Source organism: Polyodon spathula, chromosome 11, assembly GCF_017654505.1.
Source record: "Polyodon spathula isolate WHYD16114869_AA chromosome 11, ASM1765450v1, whole genome shotgun sequence".
NCBI classification, from domain to species: domain Eukaryota; kingdom Metazoa; phylum Chordata; class Actinopteri; order Acipenseriformes; family Polyodontidae; genus Polyodon; species Polyodon spathula.
This window is the reverse complement of record NC_054544.1, coordinates 18,697,320-18,716,598: the sequence shown is the minus strand read 5'-3', so window position 1 is coordinate 18,716,598 and position 19,279 is coordinate 18,697,320. Positions and strand designations below refer to the sequence as shown.

Here is a 19,279-nt window from a genome sequence, read left to right as displayed (position 1 = left end):
CTTTTATTGAGTATACAAGAGAATAGGACAAAAATATTTGATATATATTGGTAAGTGGGACTCCCGTCAATACTTTAAGTTCACATACGGCGTCAGAACTGAAAGGGTTAAAATCATTTGTCTTGCTGCTGAACAATTGTGTGTGTATATATATATAAATTTTTTATTTATAAACTAGTGACTGTACTAAGATGCAATGAATTAATCCAGTTTACTTATTGCAGTTGAGGCAGTACGGTTTAGTATGTTTGTTATATATGAAGTCTCTGCACTTTTTTGTAATTTAATTTTATTTATGATTTAGATGCAAGTTCAGATTTGGGGGCAAAACTAAAGGTGGAGCTGGAAACTACAGAACGCTTGGATGCTAATTTTGTGGAGTATCTGCGGCAGCGTGGCATGTCACTTGCTGACAACCCTGACAGGCCAGCAGAGTTTTCACTGGGGAGTGAGGACATGCTTTCTCATGAGCTACAGGTATAGCATCAGGCTGCACAAGTAAACCACAGCTCTACAGGGCTGTTGATTCTAGAAGGTTTTTGAGTGTACCAGTGGAGACGCTGGACCACCAAGCATCCATACCTGCTCATGTTTGTTTTAGAGACTTCTCTATATTATTGTGATTTTAGAATGGTAAACTTCACTAAATATTTCACAGGTTTTGATCCAGCTCTGTTAAATTCATTTTTAGTAAGCTTTGATGTATTTTTGTAACATTCTTTGACTAGTAGTGTCACTTGAATCCCTGTGGGTGTAGCCAGTTACAAGGTATGCTGGCACCTTGCCAGGTTCAAGCCTAAATGTTAAAAAGCATGTTTTGGGACCAGTCTGGCTCTGCACAGGGAGGAGTTGTATTTTATTTATATTTAAATATGCAGACAGCAATTTTTTGATCTTTATATTGTAATGTTTTCTCTTCCTTCAGAGCTTGTTGAAGAAGGTTTACAAAGAGGGTTGCCGAGTGCTTGCTCTTTCTGAGCGGGCCCCGCCAGTTTCTCTCCCCAGCACATTGTCTGACAGCTGGCTGAAGGAGAAACAGGCTCTACAGGAAACCATACAGTCTCTTAAAGAGCTCCTTTCCAAAATGGTTGATAAAGGAGACGATGTATGTATTGCTACATTCATGTGCATTTAAGATGAGTTTAACATATTTCGAACCAGTACTAGTAGGAGTGTGGCTCTAGATTAAACATCTGCCAGCCCTTGATTTGTATTGTATTCTGGCTACAGACCATTTTCCTCCTGAATAGAAAAAAGAAATAACACTAATCTGCTAACGCCTTTTACTCAACATACATTTACAATATGGAATTGTCAAGAACCGAGACATGCATAATATTCAGAAGCTTTAGGATAAATATGCAATTGAGTGGAATGCACTTCGTAAACTGGTAATGCAAGTCAGTCTGCTCAGACAAGTGTCTGCTTTTTGTCTCTGTTCGTATTTTAGGTAGCTGCTAATCGAGACAGCGATTGGAGAAGAGAGCTGCTCCACGCAGTGCGCAGTGTGTTTGATGGTGAGAGGGACTGGCTTCGTGCAGAGCTGCAGTCCCACCTGTGCAGCCAGGGGTCTGGGGACATGAGCATCCTGATTGAAAGAATGGAGAGCATTGTTAAAGAACAGGTGAGGGGAAACTAGTGCAGGTGATTAGTGCACCAAGCTTTTCATCTCTACAGCCCTAGGTTAAAGCATGCCTTATTACGTGTGGGCCTTTTTGTTTATATGCAAGATACTAAAATGCATTCTGACAATTAGGCCTCTCTTACAGTAAATCTATGTTGAAGCTGTACGTCTTCTAATACAAGTTGCACAACCAGTAAGATGTCTTGAGCTGTTTTGAATGGATAATGTTCTGGGTGAGTTCTGCTAGAGAGTCCAAGACAATTGAGTCACAGAGGAAGCTTGGTGTTTTCAGTGGCAGCCAGTTTAGCACAATAAGTGTGGGAATGTTTGTGACCTGTGGTCCTCTGCCTGCTGTAATTCTGCTGCTTGCTTTGTCTTCTAGGATGAGCAGCAGCGTGTTGCTCTGGAGCAGCTCCTCTCTGCAGACAGGAGCAGCCTGCTTTCAGAGATTCAGAGCCTGCAGGCCCAACAGAGGATCTCCCACCTGCAGAATCAGGAGCAGCTACAGCAGCTGCAGGCCTCTCTGACCACTGCTGAGGAGCAGGCCAGCAAGCGGGAGCATCAGCTCCGCAGACAAGGTGAAGGGCACAAAGTCAGAGAGAGACGTCCGCAGCATTCGAGTCTGTGTTGTGCTCTGTGCTAATAATTTCCTGTCAACTTAACAATAGGAAAGAATAGATGTGCTTAATGAAAAGCCTACAAGTCTGACTTCTGTTTTCAATGTAATGTTACCAGGAATGTTAAAAACAGAACCGCTCAATTAAGGGAAGGACAATTACCAAAAGATAGTGTCCAATCTGAAATTATGGCGGATCCGCATAGAGGAAAGGTTATGGATAACTTCCGATTTTATGCCAGGAACCAAAATATTAGTTGTAGGTTCAAGCAGTAGGTTTAGGTGACCCTATTGGTGAAAGTGCTACAATTTTGTTCTTCTACCTACATGTCAAATGTTGTGTTTCTTATTTTATTTTAGTGGAGCTGCTAGAATACAAGCTGCAGCAGGAGCAGGCAATAGTGAACGATCTGCAGAACTCCCTCAGAGCAGAGCAGGCACGATCAACTGAACAGCGATCACACTTCAGATCTGAACTGGATGCAGTTACAGACCTGAAACAGGAGCTGTCTGTCACCAGTCAGGAGCTGGAACGGTCCTTGAAGGCTCAGCAAGAGCTGCAGAAGGAGATCAGAAAATTGAGGTAACCTGTAGATTCCAACCTGACCTCTGTATGAGAGACTGTAGTTTATTCCTTACCAACCGCCTGCCTTACAAAGTATCTGACAATTTCTAAGGATCCCCACATTGGAAGGGTAACTCCTAAACCCACTAAGTTGTTGCGATTTTGAGCAGTAATTTAGTTCAGTGATCTTTTTTATTTTGTTCATTTATTTATTTTAAGGAGACAAATATTTTGGCTAGTGCTGCCTTAAGTGTACTTCATTTGACAGTGTGCTTGACTGACTTTTATTGTAGAATTCTGATTTCAATTTGAGTTAATTGATCACCTTTTATTTTTGTATGGATTTCCTCCCCCAGGGCTAACCTAGAGAGCCAGGAAGCTGACCTGTGCTCAGCTGTGGAGAGTCTGGAGAAGGAGAAGCAAAGAGTGAAAGAGATCCAGGATGTCCTGGATCAGGAAAGACTCAAAAACATCCAGAGGAACGTTCAGGAAGGGCAGACACATGAGGTACTTTTTTAACTAATACTTTATTTTTTATTTTATTTTGGTTCTTATTGATCATCCAGGTATACTGCATTGAAAAAGTGGAACACAAATTTCAACTTTTTGTATTCTATTCTAGGGAAGTTATTCTCTATGTACTGCATGACAGTCTTTAATTATGATTGGATGTTGATAGCTATTACCAAGTAAAGTTTATACATTTGCTTTACATTTTTGTTTGAGTGTTTCGAAGTTTTACGGAAATTTTTATTTATTTTTTGTAATCCTTAGTTACTGCAGACATCTCTGGAAGACCGAAATATCCAGAACAGCCAGCTGTGCAGTGCTCTGGAGCAAGAGCGGATTGCCAACGGCAACCTGCGCAAGGAGCTGCAGATCGAGCAGTCCCGCTGCGAGGCCCTGCTCTCCCAGGAGCGCAGCAAGCTCGGTGAGATCCAGCGGCTCCTTGAGATTGAGAAGGGGCGCACTACCGAGCTGAGCGACAGCCTGGCCCGCGAGCAGCAGCGTCTAGCCCAGGAGTACAAGCAGAGGCTGGAGGAGGAGGCTCTCCGCAGGGAGACGGTGGCCACTCAGGAACACAATTTCATCCAGCAGCTGCAGGCACAGCTGGACCAGGAGAGGGAGCACACTGTGGAGCTGGCAGCCATGATGGAGAAGACCCAGCAGCAGGCCATTCAGGCCAAGAGACAACTGGAGGCAGGAGTTCAGCAGAGCCGTGAGGAGGCGCAGAGAGAGCACGACACTGCTGCCAAGCTCCGCACTGTTCTAGAGACCCTGCGGACGCAGAAACAAGAGCTGGAGTGCAGCCTGGAGACGGAGAGACAGCAGGGGGCCCGCCTGCAGGCTGATCTCGAGCAGCTTCAGGGAAAGATCCAGTCTGTAAAGCAGAAGGAGAGGAGCAGGGAGGAGCAAAGGGAGGCGCAGAGGAGGCAAGATCGCCAGGCACTTGCTGAGAAAGACCGCAGACATGAGAGGGACAGTGAGAAACTGGTAAACACATCCCTACTGCTGTCATTTTACTATTGGTCTGAATATCTGTAAATAGTAAGGGAATTCTGTTGTGTTTTTTATAGAGATTTGGTGCTTCACATTTCTAAATCTTATTGGGAGGAAGCCTGACTACAGTGTTATAATTCATGAGATAGTAACTGTTGTGCTATGCTTTGCCCTGCAGCATGAGATGGAGCTGCAGCACCAAAGAGACCAACTGAGGATCAAACAGCTACAGCAGACCCTTGCAGAACTGGAGGAGCAGGAGCGAGACCTCTCCTCTCGTAAGCAGCAACAGACTGGTGTCCTGGGCACGGGCCGCAGCTGCTCCTTCCCCCAGTCTCCGGACAGGGAGAGCTTCTTCCTTAACCAGCAGCATCTGCAGTTCACTCGGCAGCAGCTACAGCTGGCCATTCTCAGACTGAAGGACTTGGTACACAGTTCTAGTGCTAGGTAAGTGATGTTTACTTTTACAACTGGTTGCGTGACTTGGTAATGTAATTTGTTTCCTACAAACAAGAACCTAATTGAGATGTCACTCTATTGTCAGTTACCACTAGTAAGGCTCACACAATTCAGTTGTAATTTTTCCTTAGGACTGCGGATGGTCGCAACTACACTGAAGATGAGGATATGAAGTTCTTGTTGAAAACACTGACTGGGCTGGACAATGATTTACTGAATCTGTGTTCAAGCACACAGGTAGGTAGAGAGAATTAATCCACAAACACAATCTTAAGATTGTAGGAAATGTTGTACGTTACATTAACAAACGTCTTCATCCTGTAACATTGCAAGAATTTATCATTTTAAAACACTACATTAGCTGTTGCCATAGGATTATCAATAGAGATCCCACTGCATGTTTACATGGTTCTGTAATTCCAAGTCTTAATTTCTACCTGCTACTGATGTGAATAAATCCTCTTGCAGAGGCCGGTACAAACCTCATCAACAATTGCAGAGCGTTTGTTGAAGGAGAATGCAGACCTGACTACTTGTATGGGAGCTTTGACCGAAGAAAAGATTGACCTGAAACGCACAATAACCAAACTGGAAAAGGAACTGCTAATCCACAAGCAGAGGGGGGCAGGCAGTGAACAGGTAAACTGGATAGAGGAGTCATCACTGGTTCTGCAAGCCTGAAAAAATCCCTCAATTAACCATTGACTTGAACATTATAGTATTCTGTTGCAGTAATATTATAAACCCAAGCTTTAATAGTTTAAATAACAAACATCATTACCTTGAGTAATTTCTGCTACCTCCTCCCCTGCCACACTTGTGTTTTTTTGTTTTGTAAAATTATACTAACATTAACATTAACTAACATTAACTTTTGGTTTTATTGTTCCAGGTCAGATCTCGTGATATGGTTGATTCAGTTCAGGCCTCAGAAAGGACAGTCTGGCAGAAGGAAAGAGCCTTCCTGCACAGTGCCCTCAAGAAGGCAGAGTCTGAGCTGTCAAGAGTGACAGCCGAGATTGAAAACAGGCCCCTGGCTGCTGACGTCTCCCACGCTAAGGTAAGCCTGTCCTCAATCAAGAGCATGCAGTCTTGGTATTTATTGTCTACTACAGTGAGCATGGAAATCAAACATATACAGCCTGTAGACAAAAACACCTGTCACTGTCAGTAGTAGATTCCTATTCCCATTCTTTCTTGTGTCTTTTGCTTGTGAGACTTTTTTCCTTGTGAAACATTAATTTTTGTCTTCTTGGATACAGAAGCACCTGTTAACAGTGTGTCACTGTAAGACCTGTGTCTTTCCTATCATGACTGGAGTTGTTCAACAAGGACATTTACTTTTTGTATGTTTTTAAATACTTGTTGGATTGGCACTTGCAAAATGGGACATCCTGTTACGCATTTTTTGTGTACGTTTTTTGTGACTTGAACTGCATGAAACCAATTTTGTATTGAAAGCAGATGAACCGACTGTATGGGAGATACATGAGAGCAGAGAGTTTCAGGAAGGCTCTGGTGTACCAGAAGAAATACCTGCTGCTCCTCTTGGGTGGTTTTCAGGATTGTGAGCAAGCAACATTGTCCCTCATTGCCAGAATGGGGGTGTATCCCTCTGCAGCAGACCTCCAGGACTCCACACCGCGCTCCCTACCCATCAACAAATTCAGATCTGCTGTCCGAGTTGTCATCGCTATATCTCGGTAATCTAATTGTGTACTGTAAACAGGCCGCCGCTAATTTTGACAATGGGAGTGGCTTTTCTAATCTGAATGTTGCTCACTTTTCAATCATTCTTTTGTCTTCACCCACAGGTTGAGATTTTTGGTGAAGAAATGGCAGAAAGCCACCAAAAAAGGACAGATCCAAGTTGTTGCTGTGAATGGAAGCACACACAGTGAAGGTAGAGTTTTTTTTTTTTCACCCCAAACAAACTTACTATTTTAGAAAGGCTTGTGAATCTCTGCAGAAGGTTTGCTATGCTCCTGTCCCAGAGAACATTGTCATGCTTCATGGATGTACAATAAGATGAAATGTTTGCTTACACAAGGGGTTGCTAAAGCAACCTGTGTCCTTCACTTGTAGATGTTTTACTTAATGTCGTCATTGCAAGGAACAATCCATAGAAATGTTAGTGACCAATAAACTATATTGAATCGCAAAAAGGAGAATAGATTTTACTTGAATACTGCATAGTTTAACCACGCTTAAGTCCTCATTTTTGTGAAACCCTTTTCCAGGTCCTGGGTTCAGGACAGAAGTCTTAAGGCAGCACCCTGGAGTTACCTTTAACTCTCCTCCGACTCGAGAAGCTGAAATTCTCCAGAGAAGTGCCACTGCACACATGCATCAGCCCCCTAAATCACCTTACAGGCTCCACAACAGGTAACTACTCAGACATCTTACAGCTGAGCAGAAATTGATACGAAAATCCTCCACTCTTATGGATTTTTATATAAACCCATTATTACAGTATAAAATATTTTATATCATCTAAGATTGATACAGATTTCCGTTCATGCAGAAAAACATGAATAACCTTTCTTTTAAAAAATGAATGCTGTAGGAAGTAAACATGTATTTGATGTACAAGCACTCTTAGACAGTCAAAAATAAGGTAAAACATATGGTATATTGGAATCAGAAATATGGAATTTCTAGATTGTGACCCAAGTATGATCGATTAGATTTCAGGAACTTTGTTTCCTGTATAAATAGGTGCAATCTGCTATATTGTGGTCCTTGTTGGTTCTACAGGCAAGTTGCATAGCTGTTTCTGCCTGCGTACCCCTACCTCCGTATGTGCATCTTGATCTGAAATTCAATTCAAGAGATTGTTTGTCCTGTTGCCCAGGTCGTACCACTCTCCCGGGCCATCCCGATCATTCACCTCTCAGGACTCCCTGACTGACTATATTCACCATTTAGAAGTGGTCCAGCAGCAGTTAGGAGGCCTTTCATCAGGTAAAAAACCAAGCCAAAAGTTAAACCACTTTCATTAACAGTAAACTATTGCTTTTTATTCATGTAACTTCAAAATTGTGTCATTCATAAGTAAATGCTATGCTAATGTGGAGTATCTACGGTGTGTAAAGCTTTTGCCTAATCCTAGCCATGCGTAGGACTGATTCACTTTTAATATTTGTTTCGTTTGGGTATGAATGTGAATCTGTTTCATCTGTTTCATTCTGCAGGTCCCTCCCCAGGACCACCTTACAGCAGAATTTCTAAAAGATAAAGGAACTTTTATTATGAAGAATCAACACTGAATCCATCCTTTCCCTTGTGTTCTGTTACTGTAAACATAAGATACTAGGGGATTTAATGGTAGCCATGGGCAATTATTTTCTGTACACTATATGCAATAATCACATTTTTTACAAATATAATTAAGCACTGAAGTTTTGCAGTTATCCACAGCGGGTGGTCACTTTCACCTTTTAAACCATGTATGTTTTGTTTAAAAGTGTTTTGAGCGTGTTTTAAATACTTTCACTGTTTTCATGCGAGATCTTCTGGTTGCTGCACATTTTTGTATATACTGTATTTGTTTGTATTGTCCTTTAAGCCAAAATCTTTGAAGGGCAGATGAGGTGTAAACAGTTTTTTAAATGTTTTTTCTGTCCATGTTTCTAGAAAGCAAATAAATATTTTTAGAAAACCTTTTCTCTTTTTTGTGGTCAAATTTAATGTCTTAAATGTGATGAATGTACCAGATGTGTAGTTAATTACTAAAGTTGTAGGTAGTTTTGGTATGATTTCAGCAAACTGCGTTTGTAAACTGACCTGAATGAGTGCAAAGTAAACGTACAACAGTATTCTCTAACTTTTTTGTACATGCTTCTCTTCAAGACTTGTACAAGTAAAACGCTTTTTTGAGGTGGGTGTATTTATTAGTTAGGCCTGTTGTCTTACTTTTTAAATTTTATGTCTAACTAATGTACAGTCTCTTCTGAGAGTTCCATCATTTGCAATTTAAATACCACAGAACAATTAGCATTACAGTGGCTCTCAACTTGCATCAAATCTCTGCTAGAGTTTGCCAGAAGGCATGTGGGAGACTCTGAGACCAAGTGGAAGAAGATTCTGTAGTCTGAGACCAAAATAGAGCTTTTTGGCCTCAACGCTAAGCGCTGTTTGGCGCAAGCCTAACACCGCACATCATCCTGAGTACACCATCCCTACCGTGAAGCACGGTTGTGGCAGCAGCATGCTATGGGGATGCTTCTCTGTGTCGGGGCCTGGAAAGCTTGTGAAGATAGAGGGCAAAATGAATGCAGCAAAGTACAGAGAAATCCTGGAGGAAAACCTGCTGAAGTCTGCAAGAGAGCTGGGACTTGAGAGATTCATCTTCCAGCAGGACAATGACCCAAACATACAGCCAAAGCCACACTGGAGTGGCATAAAAACAAAAAGGTCAATGTCCTGGGAGTGGCCCAGTCAAAGCCCCAACCTCAGTCCATCTGAGAATATGTGGAGAGTTGAAAACTACTGTTTACCAAAGGTCCCCATCCAACTTGACAGAACTTGAGCAATTTTGTAAAGAAGAAAAGGCAAACCTTGCAGTGTCCAGATGTGCAAAGCTGGTAGAGACTTATCCAAATAGACTCATGGCTGTTATTGCTACCAAAGGTGCCTCTACCAAATATTGACTCAAGGGGGTGAATACTTATGCAATCAATTATTTTCGGTTTTGTATTTGTAATTAATTTAGAGCAATGTTTGTGTTGATCAGTGGCAAAAAATCCAAATTCAAATCCATTTTAATTCCATGTTGTAACACAATAAAATGTGGAAAAGTCCAAGGGGGGTGAATACTTGAGAGCCACTGTATGTGGAGCAAGAACATATGAAGCTCTAAAACAATTGCATCCAGTCAGTATGGGGTGGTGAGAGTTGGAGGGGAGTTTGGTGGTCTTGTGCAGCGATGCTTTCAGTTCAATTTGATTTACTGTAAAAACGTGGGGAAAATAGCAGACCATGAATAAACATGTCCACATCAAACCCTCAGAAAACCACACTTGCACTGTCGCTACAGGTGACGTTTTGTATGTATATAGCTGGAATGCAGAATACTGCAAGTAATTTAACTTCCTCTTTGTACACAAATTAGGCAACAGTACAATTCTGTGTGTAGTCTTTATTCACAAATGCAAGTGTAGCGCTATATTCTACAGAGAAGGGATTGTAGTTTTTTTGTTGGAATGGAGGTTACGTCAGTCCCATGTTGGCTTGTTTTGCATTACATGCCTATTCAAAAGAACAAAACAAAAAACATTATTACAGTATAGAAAGATGTATTCATTAATATACGTTAATGCCGATTGTTGGGAATAGGAATAGCAGTGGTTGTATGTGAACCACTGCCAGGTTTGCTTTTATATTGTTTTTCGGACATTATTTTCTTTGTCACTCGAGTGAAAACCATTTAATCCTGACCCAGTTCATTGTTGGCAAGCACCTAGCTTCCTCCCCTCATCTCTTCTTGTGTTGCCTGGATTGGGACCCCATTCATTCATTCTACAGTTTCCAATGTGTTGTGTGTGCAGGGTTAGGGTGTGGCCCAGACAGGCAGGGAGAGAGTGGAGTTTTGTTTTGGCAGGACAGATTGGCTTCAGATGAGTCAAATTTCAAATAAATTCTAGAATATAAAGAATGGTGACATTTTAAAGTATAATTTGTTAAATTGGTTAATTTACTGTATTGTATATATGATTTATTGCAGCATTTGCAACTTAATTCTATTTTTCATTTGAAAATTAAGCAGAAGTTCCAGCTCCAATAGTACAAATGCAACTGGAGTATATGAGTGTTTGGATACCTCTTTTTGTATTCTAGAGGTATATTGTCTTTCAAAGTTGAAAATGTCTTTTAGTAGGGAAGAAATGATTTAATAAAATACATGCTTTCATGAGTCTTATATAATCTGTAGTATCCATAACTTGGTAATACTGTAAATTGTTGAATTGAACCAAATAATAGTAGAGACACTCTTACTATAATTGTCAGGTTATTGTGTGTACATGTTTTCAGATGTTAATACTCACTACAGCTGTAGAGTTTATTTATTTTCAGGAGGTCAGTAGCACTAGGGCCATCTCTCTGTCCAATTAGTACATGTGGATCAGGTTTTGGAATAATCGTCGGTGCACCATCCTCGGAGAAAGCAAACCTGCGGCACAAGATTAAACAAGCACATCCCTGAAACAGAGCTGGACCCTTGATTCATCGGAGAACAGGAATGTGCCCACATCCCCATTGACCGTCCACTGTAGTGTCTGCAGCAGTCCGAGGAAGTGTGAGAGAGTGCAACAACGGATCTGTTTAAATGTGCAAATAGATAGTACTTTAAGACTCACCTTCCGTAATGCATAATGGATCCATAGTCGTATCCAGTGTTGAGGTTGTTAGTCTTGTACTTTTCAAAATTATGCTCGCGATCTGTTTTGGAGGAGAAGGGGGGTGTATATATTAATGTTTTATTCAAACCAAACCCCAGTTTGAATACTTTTAATTTCTCACTTTTTTCACTGTAAATATAGTTCTAGATTATGTTTCTAAGGGAGTTCAGATTCAATCTTCAACCATTTGTTCTACCCAGGATTTAGTAATAAATTACAATTGTCCTGCATAGCCGCTTGATCGAGTTTTGTTAAGTGTTGGTGGTTTACATCATTATAGTGGTTTTAATGGGACCAGTATATTGTACATTATCAGTAAGGGGGGAAGACTATAGAGGTATCTGAAACCGACAACTCCAAGGTGTTAAACCTCAGGCTTTTTATGAATTCCAAAAAAAATAAAAATATTTATATGGTTCTGTGCATCACATCACACCCTCCAAATCCTCAATACAGACTTGCATTTAAATTTAGCCAAAAACTTTAATGTGAAACAGCAACCTTTTAAAATGTTGTCCCACATTATAGTTACGTAGTTGTCTCTGTCAGAGCGGGACTGTTCGTGGACGAAGCCCAGAGCGTGCATCAGCTCGTGAGTGGCGATTCCAGACCACATGCAGCCCGGAGATTGGAGAGACAGGTCCTGAGGGCCTCCATTAACACCCAGATAGGACCAGCAGCTGAAAGAAGGGTGGGAGAGGGGTGGGGGTAAACTCGTAGCAATGTGCATATATGCACAAATAAAACGTTTACTCGTAGAATGGTTACAGAATTCTTGCTTAGACACTGGGTTTGTCTAGACATACCATTAATAACAATTGTTAGGAAATAAGTTTGGGGGGGCTTGGTTATCTTAGTCAAAGAAAGACACAACACAAAAAAAAAAAAATTGAAATGTTTCTCTGTTCGTTTTTAGATTCTCTTGGTATTCCTGAGAATTAAGAAAGAACGACCTTCTTTAAGGATCTACGACAAACCTATAGACCTTTCATTGGAATGAGAACTTTCTCACAAGTCCCTTGAATCTATAGTGTGGTGGGAAGATATGTGGATTTATCCTAAAGTCTGAAAAACAAAACTATCTCCAGGAAAATAGTGAAGAAAGCTTTATGCTGATGAGAGTTGTGACTTGTTATCTTTAAACACTTAGAGGCTGATTTGATCAACTTATATCCTGCCAGGGTAAGCCACCCCTAGATTTTGAGTATTTTCCAACACTGGTGAATCCACCTGGATTTTAACAACCACTTATTTAAAGGGGTAATCCTGGGATAGCCATGGATAGAATCATGTAATCCAGTGCTCCAGTCCCCTACCCTTCCCTGCCAAGTTATACAGTACCATGAAAAAGTATTTGCCCCTGTCTGACTTTCTGCGTTTTTGCATATTTTTGACACTGATTGTTATCAGATCTTCAACCAAAATCTAATATTAGATAAAAGGGATCCCGAGTGAACAAGTAACACAATTTTGATACTTTTCATTTATTTTTTTAAAGAAAGTTATGCAACACCCAATGCCCCCGTGTGAAAAAGTAATCTCCCCCTTAGACTCAATAACTGGTTATGCTACCTTCAGCAGCAATAACTGCAACCAAACGCTTCCTGTAGTTATTGATCAGTCTCTCACAGCGCTGTGGAGGAATTTTGGCCCACTCCTTCAGGCAGAACTGCTTCAACTCAGTGGCATTTGTGGGTTTTTGAGCATAAACTGCTTGTTTCAAGTCCTGCCACAACATCTCAGGTCTGGACTTTGACTAGGCCATTCCAAAACTTTAAATTTGTTGTTGTTCAATCATTCTTGCTTGTGTGTTTTGGATCATTGTCTTGCTGCATGACCCAGCTGCGCTTCAGCTTCAGATCATGGATGGATGGCCTGACATTCTCCTGTAGAATTCTCTGATACAGAGCAGAATTCATGGTTCCTTCAATGATGGCAAGTCATCCAGGTCCTGATGCAGCAAAGAATCCCCAAATCATGACACCACCACCACCATGCTTGACCATTGGTATGAGGTTCTTACTGTGGAATGCAGTGTTTGATTTTCGCCAAACATAACAGGGACCATTTTGGCCAAAAAGTTCCACTTTTGACTGATCTGTCCATAGAACTTTGTTCCAGAACTCTTGAGGATCATCCAGGTGCTTTTTGGCAAACTTAAGACGATTATTCATGTTCTTCTTAGTGAGCAGTGGTTTCCGCCTTGCTACTCTGCCATGAATCCCATTTTTGCTCAGTGTCTTTCTGATGGTAGAGTCATGAGCACTGACCTTAGTCAAGGTGAGAGAGGCCTGCAGATCCCTGGATGTTGTTCTAGGGTTCTTTGTGACTTCCTGGACGATTTTACGCCTTGCTCTTGGAGAGATTTTGGCAGGACGGCCACTCCTGGGAAGATTCACTACTGTCCCAAACTTTCTCCATTTGGACAATATGGCTCTGACTGTGGTATGGTAGAGCCCCAGAGACTTAGAAATGGCTTTGTAACCCTTTCCAGACTAATAGGCATCAACAACTTTTTTCCAGAGGTCTTCAGGAATTTCTTTTGATCATGGCATGCTGTGCCTCTGTGTGCTGACAACTTCACTCTGATGGCAAGGGCCAAAGTTAGTCAGATTTGTATTGGGCAGGGCTGGCCCAAATCAGGCCTGATTGTTAACCAATGTATTCAAACAGCTGACCCTAATTATCCCTTTAATTTGGTTGAGTTAACTTGGGGGGCAATAACTTTTTCACACCTGATGATTGCATGTTTGCTTACCTTGCACACCAAACAAATGAAAGAAGCACCAAACTGGTGTCATTTTTTTCTCTCAGACTTCCTCTATATACTATTACAACCCATAAAAAGATCTGACCAAATTTAATGTGAAAAATGTGCAAAAATGCAGAAAATCAGACAGGGGGCAAATACTTTATCACAGTACTGTAACTGGCTAGAGGGATAGTCCAGGCAAGCTCCATTTTTGGTTCTGCTGAAGTTCTGAAGAAAAGGACTCACCCAAATCTTGGTTGGATGTCAAGATAATCGGCCTGGTGCGTGCGTGGGACAAACCTGATACAGGTACCAGTAGAGATATCCTGCATTCCAATTTCAATTGTAATTCTGTCCCTATTGTCTGCAAGATAAATAGTAAAACAAAGTGTTTTAGTGCTGAGCTGGTGTGCGGTCAGGGAAAAAGCCTGATATGAAATAGTGTTCAGTATACTCACTGTACTGTGGTGATATTATGTACGGAACATATACAAAACCGTCGACAGATTTCGGCCACAAACAGCTGTTTCCAGTACAAGTAATGGCGCTTCTTTTGTTTGGGACTACAATGTCGCCCTCTGTGAAAGTTAGACCTGCTGGATTGCTAGTCACTGGAATGCAACGAGAGCACAGGGTTATTTCAGAACAACAAGTCAGTGTTGTTTGCAGCTCTTAATTGTGGCTGCAGTTTTCTGATACAACTAACCCTTTCGCTTTTAGTTTCAGCCAGATCCAAATTAAAATGATCATCATTATTTTAATGCATGTTTTAGTTTGATAACGTGTCCGTATTTATTGAAATACGTGCGTTTTAAGATCATAGAACTAATATTAATAACTACCATTAAAACTCCAACACATAACTACAAAACTTTAAGAAAACAAAACCCAAATACAGTAAGCTGCACAACAGCCCGTTCGTAAAGTTCAACATGTTGCATTTGATAGTTTGATATTCATGAATATTTTGTACACTGTTGTTGGGTTCTTCATTTTATTTCTAAAAGTTGACTTTGAAGAACATTCTTTAATAACTCCTGTCTCTAAGGCTTTGTGAAGAGAGTCCTTCCTGTCTCTAAGGCATTGTGAAGAGTGTCCTGGCTGTCTCTAAGGCATTGTGAAGAAAGTCCTGCCTGTCTCTAAGGCTTTGTGAAGAGTGTCCTTCCTGTCTCTAAGGCTTTGTGAAGAGAGTCCTTCCTGTCTCTAAGGCTTTGTGAAGAGTGTCCTGGCTGTCTCTAAGGCTTTGTGAAGAAAGTCCTGCCTGTCTCCAAGGCTTTGTGAAGAGTGTCCTGCCTGTCTCTAAGGCTTTGTGAAGAAAGTCCTGCCTGTCTCTAAGGCTTTGTGAAGAGAGTCCTGCCTGTCTCTAAGGCTTTGTGAAGAGAGTCCTGCCTGTCTCTAAGGCTTTGTGAAGAGAGTCCTGCCTGTCTCTTTGTGAAGAGAGTCCAGCCTGTCTCTAAGGCTTTGTGAAGAAAGTTCTGCCTGTCTCTAAGGCTTTGTGAAGAGAGTCCTTCCTGTCTCTAAGGCTTTGTGAAGAGAGTCCTTCCTGTCTCTAAGGCTTTGTGAAGAGTGTCCTGGCTGTCTCTAAGGCTTTGTGAAGAAAGTCCTGCCTGTCTCTAAGGCTTTGTGAAGAGTGTCCTGCCTGTCCCTAAGGCTTTGTGAAGAAAGTCCTGCCTGTCTCTAAGGCTTTGTGAAGAGAGTCCTGCCTGTCTCTAAGGCTTTGTGAAGAGAGTCCTGCCTGTCTCTTTGTGAAGAGAGTCCTGTCTGTCTCTAAGGCTTTGTGAAGAGAGTCCTGCCTGTCTCTAAGGCTTTGTGAAGAGAGTCCTGCCTGTCTCTTTGTGAAGAGAGTCCTGTCTGTCTCTTTGTGAAGAGATCCCTGTCTGTCTCTAAAGCTTTGTGAAGAAAGCCCTGTCTGTCTCTAAGGCTTTGTGAAGAAAGCCCTGTCTGTCTCTAAGGCTTTGTGAAGAGAGCCCTGCCGGTCTCATACGATGCTTCACCCTATTTGCAGTGGGACCCTTACACTCGTATTCATTCAGCTCCAGGATTTTGTCCATTGCAGTCCTGTCCTCCAATGCCATTCGCTCATCTGCAAACAGAATTCTGTCAGTGTGTGTCTATCTGAGAAAAGCACCGAATGCTATTTTGACAACTTGGTGAAATATCATTAGTGAGAAATAATTTTGCTTTTATGGCCTACTGAAATTTAGTCATTTTACATACATCAATCTAAACATTGTTTCATTTAGTATTTTATCTCATTCAGTCTAAAACTAACATTGACCACCCTTTAGTAACCATTGTTAAGAAAATTACTTGGTTAGGAAAGGAAAGGTGGTTCATATATATTATATATATATATATATATATATATATATATATATATATATATATATATATATATATATATATATATATATATAAACACACACACAGACACTGCTCCCCCTGTGTAAGGTGACCCATTTTACAGGTTATAAGGCGGTACGGGCGTGGCTCCCATTTGCCCCACAATGCCAGTATACTTACACTAGTATTCTCGTTACAAGGTGGAACACAAACAGTACGGTCTGTTAACTATGGCTCCTGACTACAACGTTATAAAGGGGGATATATTCAAGCATAAGAAATTAGAGAAAGCGTAGAATGTTTCATGAATTAATGTTTTATTCTAATTAATCAGCTATATATTCTATAGAAAATGGTCAGTTCAAACTTAATTACTGAATTATACAGTCTTGCTGAATAAATAGTTCATAATCTGTAATATTCTACATTGAATTATAGGAGTATAATAGTACAACACTGTATAATTAGATTGAGAAGCAACTTGAAGTATTACTTCTTATAAAGTAGTTTAATCAGGCAATGTAAGCACACAACTAACAGAATAAAGTTGACAAGATTTATATTTTCTGGTTACCTGAGAAGGCTCTTTTAAATCTTGTGGATTCTTCATTCAGTGCAGAAGAATTCTTAAAGAGAGAGACATATGTTAGTAATGATACAGTACCTGCATTAACAATCTGTAGCCCTGATGTGATCAACAGCGTGTACCTGAAGTGGAAGTGTGCCTGTCTGTGAAGCCAGACCGAGGAGGATGACGATTGCTGTGGAGTTCATCTTGTAGTTCCACACAGGTGTGATGCCAACACTAGTGCTCTGAAACTGCACAGACTCCACACATTTATACTCTGACTCTTAAAGGAGTTGCTGATGCGCTGGTACCCCCCCCCCAAAACTTGAATTGCCTACTCAAGATGAACTGTAACTATACCCTGAGATCACCACAAGCCCTTCATTATAAAACTCCATGAGTCAGAGGGACTTTGCAAAGGGACAGCACACCATACACTTTGAGAGGATCAGCCTTCCATAGGTATTGTAAGATTAAAACAGTGTGAATACCTCCACCTGACATGTCACATTGCGTGATTGTCGCTAGATATTGCTTTATTGCAAAGACTTCTAGTCTTCAAGGCTTCAAGTCCCATGTTTATCAAACTGACCGTTAAGCACAGGATGTCCTGTACTTGACCCTGGCAAAATAAAGCATCGTATTGTATATGTTGTCCTTTATAATAACCTCAGGTTAGACTTGAGTGTGTATCAGGATCAGAGGTAGCAGCGGCAGCTGTTAGTTTTGCTATGCCTCTGATATAGCATAGTTACAGCCTAAACAGCCTTTACATGCTTTAATGATCCCTGTGTAGACTCTGAAGGGTGCAGAGCTAAGTATTCACTTTGCCTTCGCTATGCACTTCTTCAGTCAGCATCAGTGAAAGGTAAAAAAATATTAAAACACATCATCTTTTATAAGGGAAACATGTATGCAAGTTCCCTGCACAGTCAATAGCCATGCTACAGGACAGTGGCTGTATAATGGCACACCTCAGTTTATAGAGGGTGTGCTTGCAGGTAGAAAAGAGCTGCAGAAGGAGCAACACAGAGATCCACTTGCAAGGCTTTAGCGTAAATGTCCATGCTGTTGTACAGTAATGTTGATTTATAACCTATTTGCCCCTATGCATGGAGAATGGGGCATGGGCTTAAATATGAAACAAAAGGATGAACTCCATTTTCCATATGGGTATCTTATTGATTATGGATATAAAACATAATGGCATGAGCTTATTTAAAATCATGAAACCTGATAATGTAGCCAGGAACTACCATGAAACAGAAAACAGTGTTGATATTTTAACTTTCAAATTGAGCTGTACTGTATGCTCAATGCAGGGATGACATCTGTGCATCGGACAAGATGAACTGGAATTGTGATGAATCCTTAACTAGATTTATAACAATAAATACATCTTGTGTTTGCCTTTTTAAATCACACAGGACATATGTTGTTGACCCTACTTTCCCCAAGCTTATTACACCGTGCGTTTACTGGGCTTTGCAAAACACTCATTTTGTTAATGCGCACTCAGAAATACTATCATCACCATGTGTGTGTGTGATAGTCACGCTGAAACACATACTCTGGTATTCATTGGTATCCCGCAATTTTGTCCATCGTAGTCATATCATCATCTGCCAAGCACACGCCTACATAACAAATAAAACATGTCAGGGCACACTCACCCAGGTAAAGCATTGCTGGCTGTATTGATAACTTCTTGTGACTTATACTAAAATACGAGTCTTACTAATACAGCAATTCAGCACGGAGAATCCGCTGTGAATGAATGGCAATGAATGAATGATGATGATTTATGAACTGTGAAGGGTGCTCATGTCTCGATGACTGTGGAGGGCACTCAGGGCCTGAGTGAAAGATACATTTGGCTTGAGGTCTCGTGAGATGTTACAAACCTGCAACATCTGTCCTCCAAATCAATGAAGCATGAGGTTTCTAGAGTTCATAAAACATGTGAAATGCGTCTAGGTGTGTTAGGTAGAGTGAATATTGCTGTCCAACTTACCGAAACACCATAAAGAAGCACAATGAAGACGTGTCTAAAAACCGACACATACTTACATGCATCATTGAGTGCATAAAGTTTTGTGGAGCTTTTGAATTGGCCCTACGAGGTCATGATGAAATATCATCATCATCTAATCCTGGTGTCTTTCTTGGACTGGTAGATTTTGTTTCAAAGATTGACCAGGCCATGGAAACACACTTGAAGATGGCCACAGTCTTTAAAGGCACCTCAAAGACTGTTCAAAATGAACTTCTAGGCTGCATGTTAGAGGTTTGCAGGGAAAATATTGTGAAAGAACTGAAACAGACTGATTGTGTTGCTATTCAAGTGGATGAAACCAGTGACATTATAAATATTTCCCAAAGTGTACTAGTTTTTAGGTACATTGTTCCCAAAACTGGACGTGTTGTTGAGCATTTTTTTGGATTCATTGA

At 41.0% G+C, this 19,279-nt stretch overlaps 2 protein-coding genes across 5 annotated transcripts in view; one reads left to right on the top strand and one right to left on the bottom strand.

The window, feature by feature from the left end:
• Positions 1-8,296, top strand: part of pcnt (pericentrin) — a 50,841-nt gene extending 42,545 nt beyond the window's left edge. For 2 of the 4 annotated variants that reach the window (XM_041263353.1, XM_041263351.1), the window contains 16 exons: positions 305-477; positions 926-1,105; positions 1,451-1,624; positions 2,007-2,202; positions 2,601-2,823; positions 3,162-3,312; positions 3,580-4,299; positions 4,484-4,752; positions 4,896-5,001; positions 5,233-5,403; positions 5,657-5,824; positions 6,229-6,467; positions 6,579-6,667; positions 7,005-7,149; positions 7,619-7,728; positions 7,959-8,296. In XM_041263353.1, coding sequence (XP_041119287.1) covers positions 305-477; positions 926-1,105; positions 1,451-1,624; positions 2,007-2,202; positions 2,601-2,823; positions 3,162-3,312; positions 3,580-4,299; positions 4,484-4,752; positions 4,896-5,001; positions 5,233-5,403; positions 5,657-5,824; positions 6,229-6,467; positions 6,579-6,667; positions 7,005-7,149; positions 7,619-7,728; positions 7,959-8,002 — 3,158 coding nt within the window. In that variant the 3' untranslated portion in view covers positions 8,003-8,296. Of the gene's footprint in view, positions 1-304; positions 478-925; positions 1,106-1,450; positions 1,625-2,006; positions 2,203-2,600; positions 2,824-3,161; positions 3,313-3,579; positions 4,300-4,483; positions 4,753-4,895; positions 5,002-5,232; positions 5,404-5,656; positions 5,825-6,225; positions 6,468-6,578; positions 6,668-7,004; positions 7,150-7,618; positions 7,729-7,958 lie in introns of all 4 variants that reach the window. The other 2 variants (XM_041263352.1, XM_041263350.1) reach the window with 1 other exon arrangement.
• Positions 8,297-9,879: 1,583 nt separating this feature from the next.
• Positions 9,880-16,876, bottom strand: LOC121323378 (high choriolytic enzyme 2). The gene is made up of 8 exons (XM_041264412.1): positions 16,835-16,876; positions 15,935-16,000; positions 14,376-14,528; positions 14,164-14,281; positions 11,667-11,845; positions 11,124-11,205; positions 10,812-10,936; positions 9,880-10,014 (listed from the first exon to the last, which is right to left on the bottom strand). The coding sequence occupies exons 2-8, from the start codon at positions 15,990-15,992 to the stop codon at positions 10,007-10,009; spliced, it is 723 nt and encodes a 240-aa protein (XP_041120346.1). The 5' UTR covers positions 15,993-16,000; positions 16,835-16,876; the 3' UTR covers positions 9,880-10,006.
• Between the last annotated feature and the right edge of the window lie 2,403 nt (positions 16,877-19,279).

Excerpts from the sequence above, each read along its gene's own strand:
- LOC121323378 (XM_041264412.1), bottom strand. The coding sequence starts at position 15,992 with ATGGCATTGGAGGACAGGACTGCAATGGACAAAATCCTGGAGCTGAAT. Across the intron at positions 14,282-14,375 it reads CATAATATCACCACAGTACA|ACAATAGGGACAGAATTACA; the intron begins GTGAGTATACTG and ends TTTATCTTGCAG. Across the intron at positions 11,846-14,163 it reads GACATCCAACCAAGATTTGG|CTGCTGGTCCTATCTGGGTG; the intron begins GTGAGTCCTTTT and ends CCCTTCTTTCAG.